This window comes from Oncorhynchus kisutch, linkage group LG14 (assembly GCF_002021735.2).
Source record: "Oncorhynchus kisutch isolate 150728-3 linkage group LG14, Okis_V2, whole genome shotgun sequence".
Taxonomy (NCBI): Eukaryota; Metazoa; Chordata; class Actinopteri; order Salmoniformes; family Salmonidae; genus Oncorhynchus; species Oncorhynchus kisutch.
In genome coordinates, this window is record NC_034187.2 from 18,505,124 (window position 1) to 18,532,599 (window position 27,476).

A 27,476-nucleotide genomic window follows, 5' to 3' on the forward strand; every position below is an offset into this window, starting at 1 on the left:
TACATCATAAAGCTTCTGACATTAAAAACTGTTTATTAAATACTTTTCTCCATCAAAAAGATGACATACAGTAACTCATGTTAAATCCATAATGGGGGTTTTCATGACAGACTAATTTGTTCAACTGATGACAGAAGGAGGACCACAGAATAAGATGATGTATGAAATAGCTATCAATGTATGTTTATCTCTATCAAAGTCATTTATTGGTTGGGGGGGTCATGTGCTGCTGTGTGTGGCTGACTTTCGGTCCCAGAGTCTCCCTCAGCTGGTGCCTGGTGGTACAGAGTGTGTAGGCGCTCAGCATTTATATCAGCATCCTCTGCCCCTTCACAACACCGCTGCCAGATTTGGGGGATAGCATCGATTCCATAGTGTGCCCCTGCAATGGCCCCCGCCATGCAAGCAATGGTGTCTGTGTCTCCCCCCAAGGCCAGACTGTACGCCATTGTCCTCTCCAGGCCACCATAGCGCTCAGGCAGACCCTCCCGGGGTTCCAGGCAGTGCAGCACACAGAAGATGGCAGTAGGGACAGAATGCAGGGCTGCAATGCCATTACCTGAGTACAAACACAGAAAGAAGTACATATTTAGAGTGAACTAAAATTGCTAGTCTATCATACTAGCTAGTGATAAGTGATAAACTAGTCAATTATATTCCAAGACCAGTAGGGTATAACAAAATCCTAGAGGGATAATGCCACCATTGAATGTAGATTGTATTTACCCCATAAGTCAATACTGACCTAACTCAGATATGACCTCTTCAATGCTGACACTGTTGTTCCTTTCCATCAGGTCCTTGACTCTGTGCAGTCGATCACAGAATGGGAACTCTGACTCGCTGAAGCTAGAGATACAAAACAGAACAAGACAAAAGAAAAGTTGAGAACCAAAAACTCTCCTCCGTGCAACGGTTATTTCTTCAAGCACCCTAGAAAAGGCGTACCCTTATGTTTGAATTCATCATTGGGCGATTCCACGACAGGATAGCCCAGAGTCCACTCAGGAAATTTGACGTGTTTGTTTATTGTTTCAAACAATGTCTAAAAATAAGCCAAATCAAAAAATGGGGTATTAATAATATTTTTAATTGTTGAATAAATGAATGTAAAAAAAAAAAAGTATAATATATATAAATAATTTAGACACTCCATATTTTAGAGCACACAAAAAGCAGTATAATGACACCAAGATGTAGCATGTACAGTTCACAGATCATAGGGTCTTACAGGAGGCACGTATAGGTCTACCAAGTGCCTAAAATTGCCACTTTCATCATGACATTCTCAAAAATAGTCTGTGATACACATGTAAAAAGCATGTCAAACATATTTTCTCCCAATTAAGTTTCTATGTGAGATTTGCCAACATTCTGCGTTACCATTTTTTTTCTTCCACGCCTGGCGTGGAAACAGTTCATTTATTTAGATAGATTTTTTAACTTAATTTAACTAGGCAAATCAGTTCAGAACAAATTCTTATTTATTACCAAAAGGCCTCCTGCGGGGACGGGGGCTGGGATTAAAAATATAGGACAAAACACACATCACGACATCATTCTCTAATAACTCTATTACTCATGTTTACAAGTACAGTACCAGTCAAAAGTTTGGACACACATACTCATTCCAGGGTTTTTCTTTATTTTTTACTATTATCTACATTGTAGAATAATAGTGAAGAAATCAAAACTATGAAATAACAAATATGGAATCATGTGTAACCATAAAAAGTGTTTTATATTTCAGATTCTTCAAAGTAGCCTCCCTTTGCCTTGATGAAAGCTTTGCACACTCTTTGAATTCTCTCAACCAGCTTCATGAGGTAGTCAATTAACACATGTGCCTTCTTAAAAAGTTAAATTTGTGGAATTTCTTTCCTTCTTAATGCATTTGAGCCAATCAGTTGTGCTGTGACAAGGTAGGGTTGGTATACATAAGATAGCCCTATTTGGTAAAAGACAGAGTCCATATTATGGTTGAGAGAATGCCAAGAGTGTGCAAAGCTGTCATCAATGCAAAGGGTGGCTATTTGAATATATAAAAAAATTAAAAAAGGTTACTACATGATTCCATGTGTTATTTAATAGTTTTGATGTCTTCACTATTATTCTACAATGTAGAAAATAGTACCAATAAAGAATAACCCTTAAATGAGTAGGTGTTCTAAAACTTCTGACCGCTAGTGTATATTCCCACTACCAGTCACTTTTCAGCCCTGTTTACATTTATATCCTACTACCAGTCATGTTTTATGTATAAACCTACCTCAACCACACATTGCATAAGGCATAAATATCATACCCCCCCCAAAAATGCTAACCTCCCATTATTGTAATGGTGAGAGGTTAACACGTCTTGGGGATATGATATTTGTGCATCTACAACTTTATCACTCATCATTATTCACAATTAATTCAGAACTATCCGTAATCATGGTAGCATCCTCATTAACGTAGAAGTGTTTTGAAACATATTGTATTCTTATTTACAATAAGAGACTCATAAATGACACAATGCCTTATTTGACCTAAGATAAACAATTTAAAGGCAATGCTACTAAATACTAATTGAGTGTGTGTAAACTTTTGACCCACTGGGAATGTGACGAAATAAATAAAAGCTGAAATAAATCACTCTACTATTATTTTGACATTTCACATTCTTAAAATAATGTGGTGATCCTAATTAAAAATCAGCTGTTTCCAGCTACAATAGTCATTTACAACATTAACAATGTCCTGTATTTCTGATCAATTTGATGTTATTTTAAATGGACAAAAAAAAATGTGCTTCCTTCAAAAAATAAGGCCATTTCTAAGTGACCTCAAACTTTTGAACGTTAGTGTAAGTGGATTTGTCCCAATACTGTTGGACCCCTAAAAAAAGGGGGGGACTTCGTACAAAAAGAGCTGTAATTTCTAAAACGTTCTACCCGATAAGGATGAAAATACCCTGAAGCTGACAGTCTGCACTTTAACCTCAGTCATCATATCATTTCAAATCCAAGTGCTGGAGTACAGAGCCAAAACAACAACAAAAAATTGTCACTGTCCCAATACTTTTAGAGCTCACTGTATATTATTATTACTACTACGATCACTGCATTGTTAGGAAAGAGCTCTCAAGGCAAGAGTTTCACTGTACTGTTTTGACTGGTTGTATCCTTCGCACTTGGTAAATGAACGTAAACTCTTTTTTACTATCTGTTTAAATACTTACACTCTTGAGTCACTGCGAGCAGCATCTTCTGCTTCCACCGCCTCCATCTCTGAGATGAGTTTGTTGATAAAAGTAGGCCTATGTGGCAGTTCCAAACCCCCCTGTAAAGAAAGGTGGACCGCGAGGGCCTGGAGCACTGCTCCATTGTAACCCAGAGAACAGGAGTGGGTCAGCATCGCACCAAGCCTGGAGTACTGGGAGCAGAGAGGGAGAGAAATAGGAGATACAGAGAGAGCGAGAGCAGAGAAAGAGAGAGAGGATTTAAGTATGGCAGTGCCCAGCTAAATGAAGACAGTCAAATTGAAATGGTTGTTAGGGTGACAGTAGCCTTATATCCTCCTCAAACTGCAAATCTGTTGAGTTTCTAGCTGGTTTTCTAGGACGGTCAGTAATGGTAGCCATTGTAGCCACTCGCCTCCACCACACATTCTATCACTAACCCTCCTAATGTCAACTTGGTTACTGAAAGCCAGCGCAAAAGGTGCAGCCCTCATCGCACCACCATTCCCAAAGGAGCCGTGGCCACTGAACTGAGCCCGAGCCGGCTGAAAGACATCATTAAGGTGTGGAGATGCAAGCTTCCTCAACACCTGGATCACACCTGCCCCGTACCCCCGCCCTGGAGAATGGCTGTATTCCTTTGCAAACCTGCAGAGAAAAAGCACCCCAACATAATATTTACATTTTATAGATACTTAATACTACTGAAACTGTAATACACAGACAGACCCCTAACTGTCTACTTTACCTGCGTGCCATGTCTTGCTCATCGAACCCTGCCCTGGTCAGCAGAGACTGGACAACACAGCGCGTCATGGCAGTGTCATCACTGTACTGCAGAATACCTGGACACACACAGATGATGATGATATGATAGTGTGGTGGTGGGTGTCTGATATTAGGCTTAGAGGCACATTCACAGAAGACTGCTATAAATGTGTAGCCATTTCCCATTAAATATAGGTTAATGTTGCATTGAGCAATCCACATATTTTATAGGGATTAGGATTAAGCGAGGAGGCGGGCTGAGGTAGATGCATGGTGATACATGTGAGTATTTGTACTGAAGACACATTAGTCTCTTGTTTTTCAATATTAATAGTGATCGATCTTGTCTCACCATCGCCGCGACTCTCATCCTCCAATCCGTTCAAATGCTGCAATACACGGTCCATGGGCACCTCCTCTGCACCTTCAAATTCTCCACCAACGCAGTCTCCCAGCACCGCAGCAACCAGTGCACCGCGGAACCGAGACAAAGAGGCTGGTCCTCCCGCTCCCCCTGACCGCACCGCCGTCATGGCCATGTTGTAACTTGTGAATGACTTTTGCTTGCTAAATTATCTATACCCCCCTCTCTGTACAAGCGATTGATCTCCAGTTCGCTGACGATAGCTAGAACAAATCAACAACAATGTCGAGTCTCCTTTCCTGCTTCCTGTTGACGTTTAGTTGACTATTTGACCTATGAGAAACGTTGAGCGTTGCAGCTGGGAATAAACGATTTAGCTAGAACAATAACTAACCCAAGATCGTTCACCTGTGTCGTTTTCAATGGTATAAAATGAAGCATAGTGGGCAGAACAAGCAAGGAGGTGGGCACGAACTATCTAGATCCTATTGGTGAGTTCTAGCATTATTTGCATATTTTCGTTAGGGAACGCCTTCTCTGTGAAGTGCGCGTGTGTAATAACTAAATTCCCCCCTGTACTCTTTGTGAACAACGTCACGTCTACAAAGCTTAATGCACTCTTTTCGTAACACATTTTAGTTGTGTGAACAGGGGTTTTCTTCGATTAGAAAATGTCGTCCCAGATCCATAGCACTATATTACTGCCAGCCACTTGGCTTCCCCTCTTCACCATATTTGGGGAGTGGACATTCCAACCGGATGCTTCGGGTTTGTATATCCGGTGTGAAAATCTGTCTTCTTGTTTTATCTGTAATATTACCCATGAATCTAGACTTAATTTCGACCTGCAACGTCAATGCTAAACTACCTAGTAGGGTACTGGACTAATCCAAATATGCGGGATTTTAGCTTGGAAAACTAAATAAGGTGTCCAGATTGGCTATCTAGCCATAGAATGGAGTACGAATTCAGATAATATGTACCATGTTTATCTACTGATTGGTTACATTTTAATGTATTGCGTTATTGAATCAAATTACCAGACCATAAACAGAGTATGCGCAAAGCTATGGCGCTTTACGGTACAGCCATACCAGCAGAAAGGGAGAGTTCGATGTGCATGCAACTTCCCATTGAAAAGCTAGCTAGTAGTCAATAACACATATTAGAATGCCCCCTCCATGAAAATGATTTCAGACACATCCTGCAAATAATAATCTACCTCGTGCACAGTGTGAAGTCGCTTTTGCACTGTCTCTAACAATAACATTGTGAAACAGTGCATCCTAGCTAGCTAGCGTTAGCGGCAAAGCCAAAGGAAACTCCCCCGAGAAGAACAGCGCGCAACAAAAACATGGCGGAGTCAGAGGAGGCTAAACAAAAATCTCAGGTGAAAATATGTAAACAAATAATTAAGACATTATCTTATTAACTAGTTAGCCATCTGTTTCTGTTCAGCCGTGTTACAGCCAGCATCATATATGTCCCTCTTCAACTGCATTAGTAGCTAGCTAAACGTTACAGTCGAGCTAACGTTAGCTAGCTAAATAGTTAGCTAGCTAACGTAGCAGTGCTCGTAGAACATACAACCCTCGTATCAAAGATGGGCCCACAGTTCTGTCAAAAGTACGTTATGAGATTGTATTACTGTGTAAGTGTACGACGGTCTATGTCAAGAGGTCCGAAACTTTATGACAGACAGTCCATAACCGCAGATCAGGGTCGCTGTTGCAAGCAAGGGCCACTACGGCTGTGTACCTACTACAGTAACTGTTCAGAGGTATGGTCCCTCATGGCACAGGCAGTAGTGTGCTTATGTATGCAATATGGTTTCTGGTTCAAACCCCAGTCAGAACATTCCCCCTCAATATGCTGCACTATTAATACTATAGGAACAAAGTGGTAACTTAAACTGGTTGTCTCCCTCCCCACAGCATGAACTCCGGCTGTCCAAGGCTTTTGATGAGGCAGTGAAGCTCTCAGCCCCCATGGCTGGTGAGTCCCAGAGGCAGCACACTCCCCTCTCAACCAGATCTCTCTGGAGCAGCATCACAACCGGACCAGTCTTTGATGCACCAGAACCAGTCGGACGGCCTGACATCGATCATGATTTTAGCAGTGATGATGAGGGGCATGTATTCCCTCACATCTCTCACCCTACCAGTGCTACCTTCTCCCTGGCTGGTCTGGGGGTGGTCGAGCAAGAAGACGAGCTGGATGGGGTTCCTGTGTTTGGGGTAGATGAGGAGGAGGAGGAGTGGAACATAGCCCTGCCCAAGATGGCACTGGGTGATGTGGAGTCTGACAGAGAGTCAGCCGGACGACCTGACACACAACATGCAGAGACTCAGGATGTTGATCAAAATGCGACTGACAGATTCCTTGATGCAGTTTCACTTTCCAAAGTTAGAACAAGTGAGAATGAAACCATGATGTCTAACCTGAGTTGTCCTGTGATGTACCTCCTCAAGCATTTCTTACTTCTCAACATAACTTTTACATTTCTTACTACTTAGGCCTACTTCTTGTGCAATGATTAACAACAGTCATTCTTTTGACAGCTTCTGAGGAGGCTAGTCAAACTGCTGAGTACAGACTAACCATACAAGGAGAAAGTCATCTTTCAACTAACCACTCTCTGTCCCCTTTACCAGAGAACAGCTTGGGTAAGACTGCAAGCAACCTTGTCCTGCTAGTTATAACTCATTTTTAATAAAAAACATTGATTTGATAGTTTTTCCACTTCATGCACATGCTATGCACACTATTAGAGCTGTGATGATGATTCCATTAAATAGCTTTTTCTCCATTTCTGTCAGATGAAGGAAGTCTGAATCGGTCTACGGCTGGGGGATCCAGCCGTCAAGAGGTCTGTTACTGTATGACTTAAGTATACAGGTAGTGTAAATGCTTTTATGAACATTACATTTTTTTTGTCTCCTTCATTTATCAATTTCGTCCCTTTTACCTGACCTCCAGAGGTCAGAGAATGTTTTCCAGAACCCAGCGATGGGGGACAGAGAAGACCCCCCCATCTCTCCCCTCATGAACATCAAGGATGAGCCCATAGATGAAGGATATGACTGTGCCCTTCTACCCTCAACACGGAATATCAAGGAGGAACTGGACAACACAACTCCTGAGGTCAGCCAATGCTCCCATGCCCTGTCTTCAATCAATCTTCCCCCAGCTTTCACACACTTGATTTGATGGTTCTGTGATACTGTGTTTTTATTATTATTATACAGACTGCTCTGTGTTGTACTTTACAGGAGGAGCTGAGAATCAGTTCTGTCTTTTCCGTTGGAGGAGGAAACTCCTATGGCTCTCCCACTGGTGAGAGAATCAGCATATTACAGTGCCTTTAGAAAGTATTCATACCCCTTGACTTATTCCACATTTTGTTGTGTTACAGCCTGAATTCAAAATTGATTAAATAGATTTTTCTCTCACTTATCTACACATAATACCCCATAATGACAAATTAAAAACTATATTTTTGTAGAATTTTTGCTATTACTCTCTAAATTGAGCTCATGTGCATCCAATTTCCTTCGACCATCCTTGAGATGTCACTACGACTTGAAGTTCACCTGTGGCCAATTCAATTGTTTGGACATGATTTAGAAAGCAACACACCTGTCCATATAAGGTCCCACAGTTGACAGTGCATGTCAGAGCAGAAACTATACCATGAAGTCCAAGGAACTGTCTGTTGATCTCAGAGAGAGAATTGTGGTGAGGTATATGTCTGGGGAAGGGTTTAAAACAATTTTGAGTGTTGAACGTTTCCAAGAGCACAGTGGTCTCCATAATTTGGAAATTGAAATAATGTGGAACCCCCCCAGACTCTGCTAAGAGCTGGCTGTCTGACCAAACTGGGCAAGAAAGACCTTGGTGGGGGAGGTGACCAATAATTGAATGAACACTCTGACAGAGCTACATAATTCCTTGGCTGAGATGGGAGAACCTGCTGGGGGGTAACTGCTGGGATACCACTAACAGTAACCATAGAAGAAGTTATGACTTCCTTGAACAAGGTCTACTTGCGTTTGATTTTGTGTAATAAGACGGTACAAACAGAAGACGTTTTCTTTATTTTTGTGGTCTAGCATGACTGTGCTGTGACTGTAGTCAGCATTGCAGGTGCTTCATGTAAGTTAGCAGTAGTGAAATTGATTTTGATTGTGATAATGATGGGCTCAACCTTTTACAGCTGTTGTAAGTAGGAAAAGAGAAACAGAAGGGATCATGATGGAGGTCTGAATACTGCTGGGGAATTGAGTGGTGTTGAAATTAGGCTCTAGAACAGGACACTATACTGTAGAAGAGCGCTACAAAATGTTTTTTCCCTGAACCATCAAACTAAAACATTCAGAGAATGATAGGGGTGTTTAAGGACGCCAAAGTTTTGGTATTTGGCAAATTATTGATTTATGCAAATGGTAAAATAATACATGAGAAAATTCTGACCCTTATTGAGGATCGGGTGAAATGCTATATCCCGGTGCTAAGGCCAAATGGGGGTAACTGCTGGGATACCACTAACAGTAACCATAGAAGAAGTTATGACTTTCTTGAAAGGTGGGAAAGTAACTGAAGCAAAAAGGATGTTGAGCGAGAAGTGGCAGTCGAGTGTATCCCACAACGGTACTGTTAAACTTTGAAGGGATATTGCCAATCGGAGTACAAATCCAATTTAAAAAATCGAATAAAATGTTATTTGTCACATGCGCCGAATACAACAGGTATAGAGACCTTACAGTGAAATGCTTACTTACAAGCCCTTAATGCAGTTTTAAGAAAAAAGTGTTAAAGTATTTACTCAAATAAACTGAAGTAAAAATAACAATTAAGTAGCGAGGCTATATACAGGGGGTACCGGTACAGAGTCAATGTGCCGTGGCACCGGTTAGTCGAGGTAATATGTACATGTAGGTAGAGGTAAAGTGACTATGCATGGATAATAAACTGAGAGTAGTGTAAAAATGGGGTCTGGGTAGCCATTTGATTAGCTGTTCAGGAGTCTTATGGCTTGGGGGTAGGAGCTGCTATTGCTATAACAGTCTATGGCAAGGATGGCTGGAGGCTTTCACAGTTTTTTGGGCCTTCCTCTGACACTGCCTGGTATAGAGGTCCTGGAGGGCAGGAAGCTTGGCCCAAGTGATGTACTGAGCCCTTTCTGGTTAAATAAAGGTTAAATATATATATTTTTAATTAAATCCATGTGGCCCTGCGGCCTTGTGAATGTTCACCTGTTTAAAGGTCTTACTCACATCGGCTACAGAGAGCGTGATCACACAGTCGTCCGGAACAGCTGATGCTCTCATGCATGCTTCAGTTTTGCTTCCCTCGATGCAAGCATAGAAGTTATTTATATGTCTGGTAGGTTCGTGTCACTAGGCTGCTCGTGGCTGTGCTTCCCTTTGTAGTCCGTAACAGTTTGCAAGCCTTGCCACGACGAGCGTCGGAGCCGGTGCTAGGAATGCTAAGTTACCGTGTCAGAGAATATTTGCCAGCTCCACTTAAGTGCTTTTATGCCAAAGGACAGCATATTGCTAATGTGTACAAAGGTTATATTAGATGTGCAAGGTGTGGTGGGGATGAAGTGTACGGAAATTTAGATCTGATACTAAATTAAATTATGCAACTGTGAGCGCGTAGTGCAGCATACTGGTGATGTGAAGTACAATACAAGCCATGGAAGCGCAGAGGTACCAAGTAACGAATAATGTATCCCTTGTGGAGGCTGTTTGGAAAATGAACAAGCCTTTTGATCTAAATGCTCTGCTTCCAGTACATTAGCAGTCAGTGGTGGCTGATTCTAGGATGCCCATAGCACCGAAGTGGTCCATGGCACCTCGGACTAGTGTCAATGTGACACGCAAGCATAAATACATGGTTGTAAATCGTATAGACTTCATAGCTTTCTTGTGTAGAGCAATCAACATCAGCCATATGAAAAAGAGCAGGACTGCACAAATAATGAAAGTAGTGAAGGCATTCCAAGAAATACTGAAGATTACTGAAGTTTCAGTACCCTTGATACATCAGATGATCAGGAACAGAATAAATTGTTCTATTATGTGTTTTATCATCTTCCTTCAATGGAATGCTAGAAGCTTTATTGCTAATTGATTTAGAGATTAAACCTGATGTGATATGTCTTCAAGAGACGTGGCTTAGACCACATCTTTATTTTATTTATCAATCAGATCTTGATAGAACAACTAGTCTTGCGTATTGTAATATACAGTATCTGTTCCACCTGAATATGAATGCGTGATGGTGGAAGTCTACAGTACAGGTAGTCATATTAAGCTTTTCCATTTCTACAGTCCTTGTTGACAACTGTCAGTAGCGATGCTTGATGAATTATCAGGATGCTTGGGTTCTAGAGAGATATGATGTGGTGACTTTAATACACATTAGTTTGTGGAAGCACACATACAGATGTTAATTGTGTGATTGTCGAAGATATGAGGATAGTAAGAGCATTAGTATGTCTTAACGATGGATGTGGTACAAGAATAGATGTTGTCAGAGGGGTTACATCCTGCCTGGACCTCACACTGGATACTAACTCTATTGCAGCAATGTGTGAGTGTAATGGATGATTCTACTGTTGGGAGTGGCCATTTCCCAGTTTGATGTACCATGAATTGTGATGTCACTATTCCAGATAAGGCACCATTCAGAATATGGGGCTTTCCTAAAGCGGACTGGGAAACGTTTGGAGAACATTGTTTAAACTCTGTTGCAGAGTTGTCTCTAGAGAGACCTGTTGATGCTGCCTAGAGGCAATCTCTTATTTTGAATGCAGTGAACTTACATATACCAGTGAGTGAAGTGGGTAAGGAAAGAAGGGTGGTTCCTTTGTGGACTGAAGAGTGCTCTGCGGCTATTTGAGGAACGAAATAGGGCCTACAGAGTATTACGTAAGATTTTGACTCCTGAAAATCTGGTTAATTTCCAAAGAAGAGAGCTTTGATGTATAGGGTCGTTAAGTCTTCCAAGAGAAATGCATGGAGACGGGTAAGTTCTACAATAGGCAGGGGTACGGAGCTGGAAGATGTTTGGTCCATGTTGAAGAAGATGACTGGAAGAAGCAAAAGTACTCGAATTCCAGTTTTGGTTGATGGTGAAAATCTCTGTATCAGATTAAGAAAAGGCTAACCTGTTGGGGAAGACATTTGCTAATGTACAGTCGTGGCCAAAAGTTTTGAGAATGACACAAATATTAATTTTCACAAGGTCTGCTGCCTCAGGTTGTATGATGGCAATTTGCATATACTCCAGAATGTTATGACGAGTGATCAGATGAATTGCAATTAATTGCAAAGTCCATCTTTGCCATGCAAATGAACTGAATCCCCGCAAAATATTTCCACTGCATTTCAGCCCTGCCACAAAAGTACCAGCTGACATCATGTCAGTGATTCTCTCCTTGACACGGATGAGAGTGTTGACGAGGACAAGGCTGGAGATCACTCTGTCATGCTGATTGAATAACAGACTGAAAGCTTCAAAGGGAGGGTGGTGCTTGGAATCATTGTTCTTCCTCTGTCAACCATGGTTACCTGCAAGGAAACACGTGCCATCATCAAATCAAATTTATTTATATAGCCCTTCGTACATCAGCTGATATCTCAAAGTGCTGTACAGAAACCCAGCCTAAAACCCCAAACAGAAAGCAATCCAGGTGTAGAAGCACGGTGGCTAGGAAAAACTCCCTAGAAAGGCCAAAACCTAGGAAGAAACCTAGAGAGGAACCAGGCTATGTGGGGTGGCCAGTCCTCTTCTGGCTGTGCCGGGTGGAGATTATAACAGAACATGGCCAAGATGTTCAAATGTTCATAAATGACCAGCATGTTCGAATAATAAGAAGGCAGAACAGTTGAAACTGGAGCAGCAGCACGGCCAGGTGGACTGGGGACAGCAAGGAGTCATCATGTCAGGTAGTCCTGGGGCATGATCCTAGGGCTCAGGTCCTCCGAGAGAGAGAAAGAAAGAGAGAAGGAGAGAATTAGAGAACGCACACTTAGATTCACACAGGACACCGAATAGGACAGGAGAAGTACTCCAGATATAACAAACTGACCCTAGCCCCCCGACACATAAACTACTGCAGCATAAATACTGGAGGCTGAGACAGGAGGGGTCAGGAGACACTGTGGACCCATCCGAGGACACCCCCGGACAGGGCCAAACAGGAAGGATATAACCCCACCCACTTTGCCAAAGCACAGCCCCCACACCACTAGAGGGATATCTTCAACCACCAACTTACCATCCTGAGACAGGGCCGAGTATAGCCCACAAAGATCTCTGCCATGGCACAACCCAAGGGGGGTGTCAACCCAGACAGGATGACCACATCAGTGAATCAACCCACTCAGGTGACGCACCCCTTCCAGGGACGGCATGAGAGAGCCCCAGTAAGCCAGTGACTCAGCCCCTGTAATAGGGTTAGAGGCAGAGAATCCCAGTGGAAAGAGGGGAACCGGCCAGGCAGAGACAGCAAGAGCGGTTCGTTGCTCCAGAGCCTTTCCGTTCACCTTCCCACTCCTGGGCCAGACTACACTCAATCATATGACCCACTGAAGAGATGAGTCTTCAGTAAAGACTTAAAGGTTGAGACCGAGTTTGCGTCTCTGACATGGGTAGGCAGACCGTTCCATAAAAATGTAGCTCTATAGGAGAAAGCCCTGCCTCCAGCTGTTTGCTTAGAAATTCTAGGGACAATTAGGAGGCCTGCGTCTTGTGACCGTAGCGTACGTGTAGGTATGTACAGCAGGACCAAATCAGAGAGATAGGTAGGAGCAAGCCCATGTAATGCTTTGTAGGTTAGCAGTAAAACCTTGAAATCAGCCCTTGCTTTGACAGGAAGCCAGTGTAGAGAGGCTAGCACTGGAGTAATATGATCACATTTTTTGGTTCTAGTCAGGATTCTAGCAGCCGTATTTAGCACTAACTGAAGTTTATTTAGTGCTTTATCCGGGTAGCCGGAAAGTAGAGCATTGCAATAGTCTAACCTAGAAGTGACAAAAGCATGGATTCATTTTTCTGCATCATTTTTGGACAGAAAGTTTCTGATTTTTGCAATGTTACGTAGATGGAAAAAAGCTGTCCTTGAAATGGTCTTGCTATGTTCTTCAAAAGAGAGATCAGGGTCCAGAGTAACGCCGAGGTCCTTTACAGTTTTATTTGAGACGACTGTACAACCATTAAGATTAATTGTCAGATTCAACAGAAGATCTCTTTGTTTCTTGGGACCTAGAACAAGCATCTCTGTTTTGTCCGAGTTTAAAAGTAGAACGTTTGCAGCCATCCACTTCCTTATGTCTGAAACGCATGCTTCTAGCAAGGGCAATTTTGGGGCTTCACCATGTTTCATTGAAATGTACAGCTGTGTGTCATCCGCATAGCAGTGAAAGTTAACATTATGTTTTCTAATAACATCCCCAAGAGGTAAAATATATAGTGAAAACAATAGTGGTCCTAAAACGGAACCTTGAGGAACACCGAAATTTACAGTTGATTTGTCAGAGGACAAACCATTCACAGAGACAAACTGATATCTTTCCGACAGATAAGATCTAAACCAGGCCAGAACTTGTCCGTGTAGACCATTTTGGGTTTCCAATCTCCAAAAGAATGTGGTGATCGATGGTATCAAAAGCAGCACTAAGGTCTAGGAGCACGAGGACAGATGCAGAGCCTCGGTCCGATGCCATTAAAATGTCATTTACCACCTTCACAAGTGCCGTCTCAGTGCTATGATGGGGTCTAAAACCAGACTGAAGCATTTCATATACATTGTTTGTCTTCAGGAAGGCAATAAGTTGCTGCAGCCTTTTCTAAAAATTTTGAGAGGAATGGAAGATTCGATATAGGCCGATAGTTTTTTTATATTTTCTGGGTCAAGGTTTGGCTTTTTCAAGAGAGGCTTTATTACTGCCACTTTTAGTGAGTTTGGTACACATCCGGTGGATAGAGAGCCGTTTATTATGTTCAACATAGGAGGGCCAAGCACAGGAAGCAGCTCTTTCAGTAGTTTAGTTGGAATAGGGTCCAGTATGCAGCTTGACGGTTTAGAGGCCATGATTATTTTCATCATTGTGTCAGGAGATATATTACTAAAACACTTGAGCGTCTCTCTTGATCCTAGGTCCTGGGAGAGTTGTGCAGACTCAGGACAACTGAGCTTTGAAGGAATACGCAGATTTAAAGAGTAGTCCGTAATTTGCTTTCTAATAATCATAATCTTTTCCTCAAAGAAGTTCATGAATTTATCACTGCTAAATGCTGCTTTTTAGTTAGCTTTGCGACAGTATCAAAAAGGAATTTCGGATTGTTCTTGTTTTCCTCAATTAAGTTAGAAAAATAGGATGATCGAGCAGCAGTAAGGGCTCTTCGGTACTGCACGGTACTGTCTTTCCAAGCTAGTCGGAAGACTTCCAGTTTGGTGTGGCGCCATTTCCGTTCCAATTTTCTGGAAGCTTGCTTAGTTTTTAGGGGTGCAACTGCATCTAGGGTATTGCGCAAGGTTAAATTGAGTTCCTCAGTTAGGTGGTTAACTGATTTTTGTCCTCTGGCGTCCTTGGGTAGACAGAGGGAATCTGGAAGGACATCAAGGAATCTTTGTGTAGTCTGTGAATTTATAGCACGACTTTTGATGTTCCTTGGTTGGGGTCTGAGCAGATTATTTGTTGCAATTGCAAACATAATAAAATGGTGGTCCGATAGTCCAGGGTTATGAGGAAAAACATTAAGATCCACAACATTTATTCCATGGGACAAAACTAGGTCGAGCGTATGACTGTGACAGTGAGTGGGTCCAGAGACATGTTGGACAAAACCCACTGAGTCGATGATGGCTCCGAAAGCCTTTTGGAGTGGGTCTGTGGACTTTTCCATGTGAATATTAAAGTCACCAAAGATTAGAATATCATTGCTTTGCATAAAAAGGGCTTCACAGGCAAGGATATTGCTGCCAGTAAGATTGCACCTAAATCAACCATTTATCGGATCATCAAGAACTTCAAGGAGAGCGGTTCAATTGTTGTGAAGAAGGCTTCAGGGCACCCAAGAAAGTCCAGCAAGCGCCAGGACCGTCTCCTAAAGTTGATTCAGCTGCGGGATCAGGGCACCACCAGTACAGAGCTTGCTCAGGAATGGCAGCAGGCAGGTGTGAGTGCATCTGCACGCACAGTGAGGCAAAGACTTTTGCAGGATGGCCTGGTGTCAAGACAAGGTGAGCGCTACCATCAGTCCTGTGTCATGCCAACAGTAAAGTATCCTCAGACCATTCATGTGTGGGGTTGCTTCTCAGCCAAGGGACTGGGCTCACTTACAGTTTTGCCTAAGAACATAGCCATGAATAAAGAATGGTACCAACACATCCTCCCAGAGCAACTTCTCCCAACCATCCAGGAACATTTTGGTGACGAACAATGCCTGTTCCAGCATGATGGAGCACCTAACTAAGTGGCTCGGGGAACAAAACATTGATATTTTGGGTTCATGGCCAGGAAACTCCCCAGTCCTTAATCCCATTGAGAACTTGTGGTCAATCCTCAAGAGTCGGGTGGGACAAACAAAACCCCACAAATGCTGACAAACTCAAAGCATTGATGATGCAAGAATGGGCTGCCATCAGTCAGGATGTGGCCCAGAAGTTAATTGACAGCATGCCAGGGCGGATTGCAGAGATCTTGAAAAAGAAGGGTCAACACTGCAAATATTGACTCTTTCCATCAACTTCATGTAATTGTCAATAAAAGCCTTTGCTTATGAAATGCTTGTAATTATACTTCAGTATTCCATAGTAACATCTGTCAAAAATATCTAAACACACTGAAGCAGCACACTGTGGAAATTCATATTTGTGTCATTCTCAAAATGTTTGCCCAGGACTACATAGTGGAGTTACTTTAAAAAAATATATTTTACTAGGCAAGTCAGTTAAGAACAAATTCTTATTTTCAATGACGGCCTAGGAACAGTGGGTTAACTGCCTGTTCAGGGGCAGAACGACATATTTGTACCTTGTCAGCTCGGGGATTCGAACTTGCAACCTTTCGGTTACTAGTCCAACGCTCTAACCACTAGGCTACCCTGCCGCCCCTTTGAACACAGTCGTGAGATTTTAACGCTCATATTAATGTCTATAAGAAGAGGGATGTTGTTGACTCTTTGGATGCTGATTACATTGCATGGGATGCGATTAGCCCTAATAGGCTGTGGATGGACCGCCCCGGTCATAATAAATTGTGTTATGCAGTGTTTAAGCATCTTCCTGATCGGGTCATAAAGATTCTCCTGGGATTATTTAATAAGATCTGGAGTGAAGGGGTTATACCTCCAGGATGGAAATGCGCCGTTTACCTTATTAGAGACCAATAGCACTGACCTTTAACCTATGTATAAACTGATGAAAAAGATTTTCAACGGACTGTCTTGTTTCTTTGAACACAAATGTCAAGGTGGATTTCATAAAGGTAGATCTACCTTGGAGGCATTAGTAAAGGTGATCAATGAAGTGGGAACAAACTCTGGTCATCAAAGAAGTAATGGCTACTGTCTTTTTGACATTGAAAAGGCATACAACACTATGTGGAGAAAATGCCTACTGATTAACATGGAAAGACAGGGTATTGGTGGGGGGGGTTATATAAATGGGTTCTGTTCTTCTTATTTATCTGTTCTTTTCAAGTTAAAATAGGATCCAATTTATCTGATTATGGAGTTGATAATTGTATTCCTCAAGGCATTTCTGTCAGTCCTATTCTGTTCAACATTATGATTAACAATGTGTTTACGAATGTGGTTGGAGCATTGGGGCTTCCCTATATGCTGACAATGGAGCTATGTCGAAGAGGGGAAGGTATGTCTCGTGATCAAATTGATTCAACAAGCTATACTAAACAAAAATATAAACGTAACGTGTTGGTCCCATGTTTCATGAGCTAAAATAAAAGATCCCTGTAATTTCCCATTAGCATAAAACGCTTATTTCTCAAATTGAGTGCACATTTTTTTTATGTCCGTGTTGGTGAGCATTTATCCTTTGCCAAGATAATCCATCCACCTTACAGGTGTGGCATATCAAGAATCTGATTAAACAGCATCATTACACAGGTGCACCTTATGCTGGGGACAATAAAAGGCCTCTAACATGTGCAGTTTTGTCACACAATGCCACTGATGTCTCAAGTTTTGAGGGAGCGTGCAGTTGGCATGCTGACTGCAGGAATGCCCTCCAGAGCTGTTGCCAGGTAATTTAATGTTAATTTATTTACCATAAGCCACCTCCAACGTCGTTTTAGAGAATTTGCCAGTATGTCCAACTGGCCTCACAACTGCAGACCACGTGCAACCACGCCAGTCCAGGATCTCCACATCTGGCTTTTGTGGGATTGTCTGAATCCAGCCACCGTGACTGCTGATGAAACTGGATTTGCACAACCAAATAATTTCTGCACAAACTGTCACAAACCATCTCAGGAAAGTGTGATCTTCACGGATGACAAGATCCTGAGGCCTGTAGTCGTGCCATTCATCTGCCGCCATCACCTCATGTTTCAGCAAGATAATGCACAGCCCCATGTCGCACGATCTGTACACAATACCTGGAAACTGAAAATGTCCCAGTTCTTCCATGGCCTGAATACTCACCACACGTCACCCATTGACCATGTTCGGGATGCTCTTGATCGATGTGTGCGACAGCATGTTCCAGTTCCAGTTTTTTAAGGTATCTGTGACAAACCAATGTATATCTGTATTCCCAGTCATGTGAAATCCATAGTTTAGGACCGAATGAATTTATTTCAATTGACTGAATTCCTTATATAAGCTATAACTCAGTAACATTTTTGAAATTGTTGCATGTTGTGTTTTATATTTTTGTTCAATTGGCTGTTTAAAGATGGTTGATTGACTGGGGATTCAAATGATCAGTGCCGAAGTCTTTGCTGTATGTTCTTCTCAAAGAAGAAAGTTGCTGATAATGAACTGTTTTTGTATGGACATCCTATTGGTAGGGTTTCTACGTTCAAATATTTGGGTCTATTGTTCAATGAGAGAGAGACATGGAAAGATCATAAATGTTGAAACAAAGTGTTAGAAGGCGGTGAATCTTATGCTCTCTGGTTATGGTAGAAGCTTTTATAGTTTTTTTTACCAATATTTACAGATGGTTCCAATAAGCAGGCATTTACATTCCTCAATTTGATGTGGAGATACAGTACTTGTGTCATGTTGTTTAATCTCTTACATACAGTACCAGTCAAATGTTTGGACACACCTACTCATTCAAGGGTTTTTCATTATTTTTTCTATTTTCTACATTGTAGAAAATAGTTGAGAAGAATGCCAAGTGTGCAAAGCTGTCATCAAGGCAAAGGGTGGCTACTTTGAAGAATCTGAAATATAAAATACATTTTGATTTGTTTAACACTTACACTTTTAATGTAGAAAATAGTAAAATAAAGAAAAACCCTGGAATGAGTAGGTGTGTCCAAACATTTGACTGGTACTGTATATATTCACAATAAAATAAATAGGTGCTTGATTCTGCCCTGTCTCCTTCAGGCTCTATGGCAGCCTCCCAGAACACCACCTCCATATTTGGACCAGGAAGAAGTGTAGTTCCACAGGGGCCAACAATGACCCTCAGGAGCCTGGCTCCAGTGCCCCAGCCACCCCAGCCCCAACCCCAGGCCCCCAGCAGCTCCAACCCAGCCAATGCAGTGCGTGTGTCCTGCTCAGGCTGCTCTAAGATCCTGCTGCGCGGTCAGACTGCCTTCCAACGGAAAGGATCCACCCAGCTCTTCTGCTCCACCGTCTGTCTCACTGGGTTCACCCTGCCTGCCATCAAACTGAGAACCTGTTACCAGTGCCTCAAGTGAGTCACTCAGCCACTGTCATCCAAGTCTCAGCTGAACTGTGGTGGTGCTCCAAATAACATTTTATTTTTTTGTCTTCCCCATTACTGTAAAATTCTCTTAACTTTATTGCTGTTTCTAAATATTTATTTCTTCTGTATAACTCATCTTCAGGGAGATCGAGGACCCCAAAGATGTGATCAGTGTCATTACAGACAATAACCTGAAGGATTTCTGTAGCCAGTTCTGCCTCTCCGTGTTCAACCGCAGGAGGAAACCAGGGCCTCTCTCCAAGCCTTCTGTCCAAGAGCCTGCCACCCTGAGGTGCAGTATGTGCAAGAAAAGCGACACGGTAAGGAACATGACAGACAACCACTGGTTCGACTAGTTCACTTCTAGTTCTAACTCAATCGCAGGTGAGGTTACATGAGGAAATGTTTTATTTGACTTGATAATTTTGCCTGATTTGATCATTCTCCATCCACTTCTCTTTCTCAGATTCAGCACGAGGTGACTCACCAGGGCTCCTTGCACAAACTGTGCAGTGATGAGTGCTTCATGCGCTTCCGCTCCTCCCACAACCTGGTCATAAACGTCTGTGAGAGCTGTGGCGAGTACTGCGCCAGTGCTGACAGGAACTGCCGGAGACTTCGAGTAGAGGGGGTCACCATAAAGTTCTGTAGTCCTACCTGCATTAGCACTTATAAGCAGGTAAGCATGTACAGTCAAGTAGTACACACAGACGGTCCTCCATAGAAACCGTACTCCACTTTTGAAAACTGTCTAGCCTTGGTCATATGTTCTTCTATCACAGTGGTTCCTAAACTGTGGGGCACCGGGGTCGGCTGAGTTCCCAAAAAAAGGAACTCAGTTCGGCTTTAAACTTACTGTTGAAAGTTGTAATAGTGGAACACACATTAGGTACTGCATTATCAGTTCCTCTTGTCATGTTAGTTATTGAATACCTTAGAGTGCTGTTTACAACTAGCCCATGTCAGCTAATGTTTTTTTATTTAGTCTTTTTTAGCCCATATATATTGTAACTTTTTTTGTCACTCAATTAGATGTGGCAAAATGTTTACAATTGCAATAAATTATTTAAAACTGCTAAATTTGCTTTGCAACCCATGACAAAATGTGTAGAATTGCAGGAAATAAGCTTTAACCCAAAATTCTCTCCATCAACAAGAGGGGTTGAACAGTTTGTCATGAACAGTGCTTGTGCCCATAGAAATAAACATGGCATGGGGGGGGGGGGTGTTCCCTAATGTTGGAAGGGGGGCCCAGAGTGAAAAAGTTTTGGAACCGCTGTTCTATCAGGCAGTCGGAGGATGGGCCTCCCCTCTGAGGCTCGTTCCTCTCAATGTTTCTCTGTGAATAAATGATTGCTATTATGCGCATTTATCTCACTGAGTCCCCGTCTCATCTTGGCCATCATCAAATCTCTCCTAGTTTTATCCACTCTTTCCAATTTTTTCTGTATGACAGACAACCACCAAGGTGATGCCGTGCGGACGCTGCCGTGACCTGAGGCTCATGTCTGACATGTTGGAGAGCACCGACTCGGAGGGCAAGGTGGAACTCTTCTGCAACTCCATCTGTGTCAATAAAAGCTGGCCTCAGAACGAACTGTCAGGTAGCATTGACTTTATCATGGTATAAGCGGAAGTCTGCAAATGTATTTTATTTATCGATATTTTAGGCCTTATGTTGTCTGAAAGGTCTGAAATCTGTTTCTGACTGCTAGAATTTTTTCTGGGATGCGTCGGCATTTCCATTTAGTCCAATAATTATTAGTCAGAGAGTGGAAAAACCCTGCAATGGCTTCTGGACTAGGCTCGGTCAACAGATTTCCCCTGCAAGCCAGGAAACAATTTAGCTTTTCAACCAATATTTCACCATGAAATTGGTATTGAAATGTATTTGCAGTGGTATTAACAAGTAATTTCTCTACCATAAGCCGCCTCCAACCTTGTTTTAGTGAATTAGGCAATACGTGCAACCTGCCTCACAAGCGCAGACCACGTGTAACCACTCCAGCCCAGGACCTTCTTCACCTGTGGGATCTGGTGCGGAAGAGTATTTCTGTCTGTAATAAAGCCCTTTTGTGGGGAAAAACTAATTCTGATTGGCTGTGCCTGCGCCCCTGCCCAGTCATGTGAAATTCATAGATTAGGGCCTAATGAATTTATTTCAATTGACTGATTTCCTTATATAAACTGTAACTCCGCAAAATAATTTAAATTGTTGCATGTTGCTTTAGATCTTTGTTCAGTATACATGATTGTACTGAGAATTTTATTATTATGGAGTCCGATTTTTTTTAAAGATATCTACAGTTTATTACTGGACTGTTTTAAAGATGGCTTACGGTAGGCTTGATCATCTGTGACCTTGCCGACTAGTATGTAAAAAGTTTCCATTCTATAATAACCGTCCCCCTGTTGTCACACACAGGAACGGCATTCCCATGTACCTACTGCAAAGTGAAGGCTGTCTCTCAGTACCACCTGGCCATGGTGGACGGCACCATCCGCAACTTCTGCTCCTACACCTGTGTCAAGACCTACCGGGTGCTGCTCATTGATTTATTGGTTAAATGGATTGATACATATGATCTGTGCTTTCTGTGTGTGTATATTAAAGACTGTTCGGTCTCTGTTAGGTAGATTTTTAGAGGGATTTAATGTATTTAATGTATACATAAAAATAAGATGCCAATCAGCCTTTAGAATACGGATTTTACAGAATATATAATATGGCTCTTTTAATGTGCTCTCCTACGATGTAATCTGATAGGAGGCCGAAGGCAGCCAGCCTCCCCCCCAGCAGGGCCAGATGAACGGCTCCTCGTCCACTGGTCCTCCCCCTCCAGCACCACCCCAGGGCTACTTCCGTCCTTATCCCCCGTCCTGGGTCCCCACTACTGGCCACCCATACGCTCCAGCCCAGACCTCTGCTCCACCTCTACCCTATGGAGCCACCCCAGACATGGCTAGGGCATATGGAGCAGGGCAGCATCAACCAGGGCTGCCCATGCCCCCCCCCTCCTCCTCTACCTCCACCCCCAAGGGGCATGTGAAACTCTCCTGCCATCAGTGCCCTCAGCAGTTCCGCTGGAAACCTGAGCTCTATGAGTACAATGTAGGTACCCCCCTCTCGTTCCTGAACCTCGTTGTTCATTTCTGATGTGTCATGGTGATTGTCAAATTTGTGGGGGGTTTTATTAATTTTTTGTTTAACCTTTATTTAACTTTAGTTTTGTGATGGGGGTTGTAGTTTTGTCTAATGCTCTTGTGATGGTGGTTGTAGTTGTATCTGTCTAATGCTCTTGTGATGGTGGTTGTAGTTGTATCTGTCTAATGCTCTTGTGATGGTGGTTGTAGTTGTATCTGTCTAATGCTCTTGTGATGGAGGTTGTAGTTGTATCTGTCTAATGCTCTTGTGATGGTGGTTGTAGTTGTATCTGTCTAATGCTCTTGTGATGGTGGTTGTAGTTGTATCTGTCTAATGCTCTTGTGATGGTGGTTGTAGTTGTATCTGTCTAATGCTCTTGTGATGGTGGTTGTAGTTGTATCTGTCTAATGCTCTTGTGATGGAGGTTGTAGTTGTATCTGTCTAATGCTCTGTGTCCTCCTGGGCTCTTGTGTTGTGTTCCTTCAGGGTCGCACCATGCAGTTCTGTTCCAAACCTTGCTGTGTTGAGTTTAAGAAACAGCGTAATGTCATAGTGAGGTGTGAATACTGCAAACTGGAGAAGTTGGTCAAAGAAGTCATAAAATATGACTTCATCGATCGGCCCTTCTGCAGCGAGAGTGAGTATCGAATCCCCTTTCTCTCCCTCTCTTTCACCTTGTCCTTTCCCTCTTTCACCTTGTCCTTTCCCTCTTTCACCTTGTCCTTTCCCTCTTTCACCTTGTCCTTTCCCTCTTTCACCTTGTCCTTTCCCTCGTTCAGCTAGTCCTTTCCCTCGTTCAGCTAGTCGTTTTCTCTCTTCAGGGTTTAAAGTTCTCCGTCTCTGTGACAGATTTCCGTCATATTGATTCTGGAGCAGATGTTGCTTTTTTTTTAATTGGGGAGGGGGGGGGGGGATACTGGTTTGGACATGACATAGCCAGGCAATAATACAGATGATAAATGTATTCTCATAATATATATATATACATACATACATACACACACACACACACACACACACACACACAGGTGCATTTGGAAAGTATTCAGACCCCTTGACTTTTTCCACATTTTATCACATTACGGTCTTATTCTAAAATGTATTTATTTTTAATGCATTTGCAAAAATGTCTAAAACATAGTTTTGTTTTTTTGTCATTATGGGGTATTTTGTGTAGAATGATGAGGGGGGGGAATATTTTTTACATTTTAGAATAAGGCTGTAACGTAACAAACTGTGGAAAAAGTCAAGGGGTCTGAATACTTTCTGAATGCATTGTATATTAAACTGTGTGCACTGAACTGACATGCATGATTGTTGCTAACACTCCGATGTTCAGATGACGGGAATGAAATCATCTATAATGCACAACACCGCGGTAGAGCGGTGTGTAGCCTACTGTAGCTGCTCAAAGCCTCTACTTTATTACTCAGGTTAGGATGCAACTGTCCAGTGCTTCTATTTTTGCAATGTAATGATGTAGGGGAGGGAAACGTATTCTGACAAGCAGTCCGTGCACAACAATTCTTAATGCAATCACAGGAAAACACTTTTGAAAGTAGTTTTGGCAAATTTATTTTTAAAGCAGTGTTGGCCTTTGTTAAAAGAGTTGGGTCCCAGTTTTCCATTGCTAACTTTATTTCTTTACACCTGCAATTGCGCGAGTGGCATCGTTTTACGAATGAAGTTTTACCACCGGAGTTTCAAGCATGGTTTAGGAGCAGCTGCGCAACGATAATGATTGGTCGTTCGCAACAACCATCTTTTTTTATTGTTATTTTTGGAACCTTCTGGAACCGAATCGTGAAAGCCGTCGATTTGTCTCCCTGGTTTTCATACTGTTAGCTACTATAGCTTTTTGAGCTGCAGACATCAATTATCTGCAGATAAATTATAAAAAATATTCTCTGAAGATGGTAGTTCCTCATAACATGAGCAATATAGTTAGGAGAGAGGCTCATTTTGGTCCAGATAAAATTTTGTATACTTTTTTTGTTGCAGGCCATATAATAATTTGGTCAGATAAAAATGTATTTTAACTCACATTTCACGATCTGACAATGGTAGACGATGTTTTAGGCTTTATATTTGAGATGTACAGTTTTTCATGGGCAGAGAAGAAGAGGAAGAGTCCCAACTCTGTTGAAAATATCTCTCTCCAGCAGGTGGCGACTTTCCGTCACCAAGCAAGGAGTTTTTTAATGGAGTGTCAAATTTGGTCAACAACAAAAAATTTATGGTTTATATGCTACGTGAGTTTTATTTGATCAAATGCAAGTTTCGTAATGCGTAAGTTGTTACGAGTCTACTAATATACGTAGGACATGTGACATCCCGGCAACTTTGAGAAAAACACTTTTGCGGAGTTGGCTATGCATATTCATGGTGTGAGGCTAGTAGCGTAGCATATTATTATTTATTTTTTTAACAACAAATCAATACATAAAGCACATGAGGGGGAACACAAGCATACATAGATTACAAACAATGGACAATCGAGCTAGGGGGTACAATATCACATTACAATTACACAGGGACCTTAAGGGACATACATATACTTACAATTCGAACAGCTTTTTTGTTAGTAGATCATTTAACCGTCTTAAAATACAGTTCAACTTCTTTTTCTAGGGTACGAAAATGTGGTTTTCTGTTTGTAAAAGTAGCGTAGCATCTCTCTCCATGGAATACAGGCGATTGACGTCAACAATCCACATTGAATATATTCAAAAATGATTACAACAATGAGATGTATCCACCAATACAATGACTCCCATTGTTAAGGGACAGAGATTCAGTACATGTATCTATCTTGTCAGTAATAATCTTTGTTTTAGTTCAATTTCCAATTATTATTGAATGAAGAGCCGTTTGTGAGCCAAATAATCAGTTATTTTAGGTGAATGTAGCCAAATGATCCGGCAGACTCGGAATGACCATCACTACACAACAGCTCAAAGGGAACAATGCTATCTTAAAAGGGCAATGACATACTTTGTAATACATTTGAGTGAATAATAATTAGTAAATATTTATAGATATTTATTATAAAAGAAGAAGAAGAAGAAGAACTAACAACAATCAGGATGTTGTGTCCAATTAGGCTAAATGCAGATCGGCTGAAGCATGGGGTTTGTCTATGTACATTTTATAGCCACTATGCTGCTTCAGTAGGGCTCCAGATGATAATGCATATTGCTAATAGCACATCTGATAATATAGACCATGCATAGGCTATATGCATGGTCCAATATGTTAAAATCATTTTTACCAATCTGTTTTTGGATTCATTTATGGAGGAGGAAAGTATATTTTATGATGTCAGCATTTTTATTTTCATTCATTTTGGAATTGAAGGTCCTTTTATGTATATCAAAATTGTCCCCAGGAGGACCCCACACCCCCTAAGCCAGGGGACTGGAGTTGGTCAAACTCACAGTTTAATGCATGGACAAAATGATCCTCTTTCCCTAAAATCATGATGATCATGACTTTCTTACATGAAAGGGGAGGTTAACGTGGCCCCAGACCATCCATTCTGATATCGACTTAAGTTTCAGTCATTGGATTTATTTATTTTCAACCCGTCTTTCACGTAATCCTTTTCTCTCATCACGTACACCAACTAACCTCATCATATGTATCTCTTTGTGTGTGTCTGTGTGACTGTAACAGGCTGTAATCTGCTCTTCAAGCACGACATGAAGGGGCCATGGCGGATGTGTGCCTACTGTGCCAACATCAGCCCCAATATGATCCACAACCACTTTGGTGGCAAGATGCAGGAGTTCTGCAGTGAGGCGTGCATGTCAAATTACACTGTTCTTTTCTATGAGGTCAGAGCTAAAATCATCTTTATGCATGTTGACCTCTGGGTTGTATGTAGCAATCATCTTAGAGTAGGAGTGCTGATTTAGGATCAGTTTTACATGGACAGCAGGGACCTGATCCTAGATTAGCACTCCTACTCTGAGAAGTTTTCTAAATTCAGGCCCTGGTCTCTCACTCTCTTGACTTGATTACCTCACAACCACTTCCTGGTTTGATAACTGGGAGCTGTCTATTTAGTCCACAAATGGTTGAAGTCCTTTGAATTGCTGACCTGTTTGTTGTCATTCCCTCCCAGATGGCTAAGTGTGAGTGCTGCAGACGTCAAGGGAAGATGAAAGAGCAACTGAAGTGTTTTGGGGCTGTGAAGCTGTTCTGTACCTTGGAGTGTGTCATTCAGTACTGCTATCAGACCTTCCAACAGCACCCTTGGACTAGCAATGGCACCACTGCTACACAGGGTACTACTAAATTATTTACTCAATTAAATTCCTCTTGAAAACGACTACCTTGTTGTCTGACGTATTGCTACATTTCCTTTTTAATGACGGATTTAGGCATACTACTCAACATGTCTCTCATCCCTGCCCTTCTTTCTCTTTCTCCCGCTAAAGGTCCATCCCAAACTCCATTCCCCTTCTCCAAGCCAGCTCCTGTCATTGCTGATGTTGTATCGTTGGCCACCTCTCCTGCTGACCAGCCCCATACTACGGCTGCCACTGCCTTGACTGGTAGCTAGCAAACTCATCTAGAACACTGTGGAACACCAAGCATGGTTAAGACATTGTGAAGACGAGGTCTAGTAATATACGCTTTGGAGATAAGACTGTTTTTTGTTTTGCTTGCAGGAGCTCTTCCGACGTCTAACTCTCATGGCAAGAGCCTGGGCGATGCGAGCACCCAGACGGAAGCCATGAGGATCTCAGCCCGCCGGAGGATCATGAAGAACAAGGCCATCATCTGTAAACCCCTCATGCTGGACCAGCAGACCAGCTGCCAGATTCAGACGCAGACCACAGAGAAATCAATGACATTAACGGGTACAAAAAACACCATGCAATTCTAATCATTTGCAACTTTTTAAAAACATAGATATATATATATATATCTATATATATATACACAAAACCAGGTAGTCGTGTGTGTATATATATACTTTTATTTTTCACAACAAACCAGCCCCGTCCATGAAGTTCTAATAATGTGTTCATTATATTTCTTTGGC

The 27,476-nt window shown here is 42.1% G+C and overlaps 2 protein-coding genes across 6 annotated transcripts in view; one reads left to right on the forward strand and one right to left on the reverse strand.

The window, feature by feature from the left end:
• Window positions 1–13: 13 nt before the first annotated feature.
• adprs (ADP-ribosylserine hydrolase) lies at window positions 14–4,777 on the reverse strand. The gene is made up of 6 exons (XM_020501444.2): window positions 4,344–4,777; window positions 3,972–4,068; window positions 3,664–3,871; window positions 3,224–3,417; window positions 746–849; window positions 14–559 (listed from the first exon to the last, which is right to left on the reverse strand). Exons 1-6 carry the CDS (start codon window positions 4,528–4,530, stop codon window positions 204–206), a joined length of 1,146 nt encoding a protein of 381 aa, XP_020357033.1. The 5' UTR covers window positions 4,531–4,777; the 3' UTR covers window positions 14–203.
• A 418-nt stretch (window positions 4,778–5,195) lies between these two features.
• The window catches only part of si:ch211-266o15.1 (zinc finger MYM-type protein 4), a 31,630-nt gene continuing 9,349 nt past the window's right edge, over window positions 5,196–27,476 (forward strand). The window contains exons 1-17 of one of the 5 annotated variants that reach the window (XM_020501774.2): window positions 5,196–5,745; window positions 6,290–6,770; window positions 6,917–7,021; window positions 7,175–7,224; window positions 7,335–7,499; window positions 7,628–7,691; window positions 18,954–19,266; window positions 19,421–19,598; window positions 19,745–19,957; window positions 20,735–20,882; window positions 21,704–21,819; window positions 22,046–22,390; window positions 22,910–23,060; window positions 26,099–26,259; window positions 26,550–26,712; window positions 26,866–26,982; window positions 27,100–27,291. In XM_020501774.2, the coding sequence (XP_020357363.2) occupies window positions 5,710–5,745; window positions 6,290–6,770; window positions 6,917–7,021; window positions 7,175–7,224; window positions 7,335–7,499; window positions 7,628–7,691; window positions 18,954–19,266; window positions 19,421–19,598; window positions 19,745–19,957; window positions 20,735–20,882; window positions 21,704–21,819; window positions 22,046–22,390; window positions 22,910–23,060; window positions 26,099–26,259; window positions 26,550–26,712; window positions 26,866–26,982; window positions 27,100–27,291 (2,998 nt within the window). In that variant the 5' untranslated portion in view covers window positions 5,196–5,709. Of the gene's footprint in view, window positions 5,746–5,825; window positions 6,136–6,289; window positions 6,771–6,916; window positions 7,022–7,174; window positions 7,254–7,334; window positions 7,500–7,627; window positions 7,692–18,953; window positions 19,267–19,420; window positions 19,599–19,744; window positions 19,958–20,734; window positions 20,883–21,703; window positions 21,820–22,045; window positions 22,391–22,909; window positions 23,061–26,098; window positions 26,260–26,549; window positions 26,713–26,865; window positions 26,983–27,099; window positions 27,292–27,476 lie in introns of those variants that run through there. The other 4 variants (XM_031787963.1, XM_031787961.1, XM_031787960.1 and 1 more) reach the window with 4 other exon arrangements.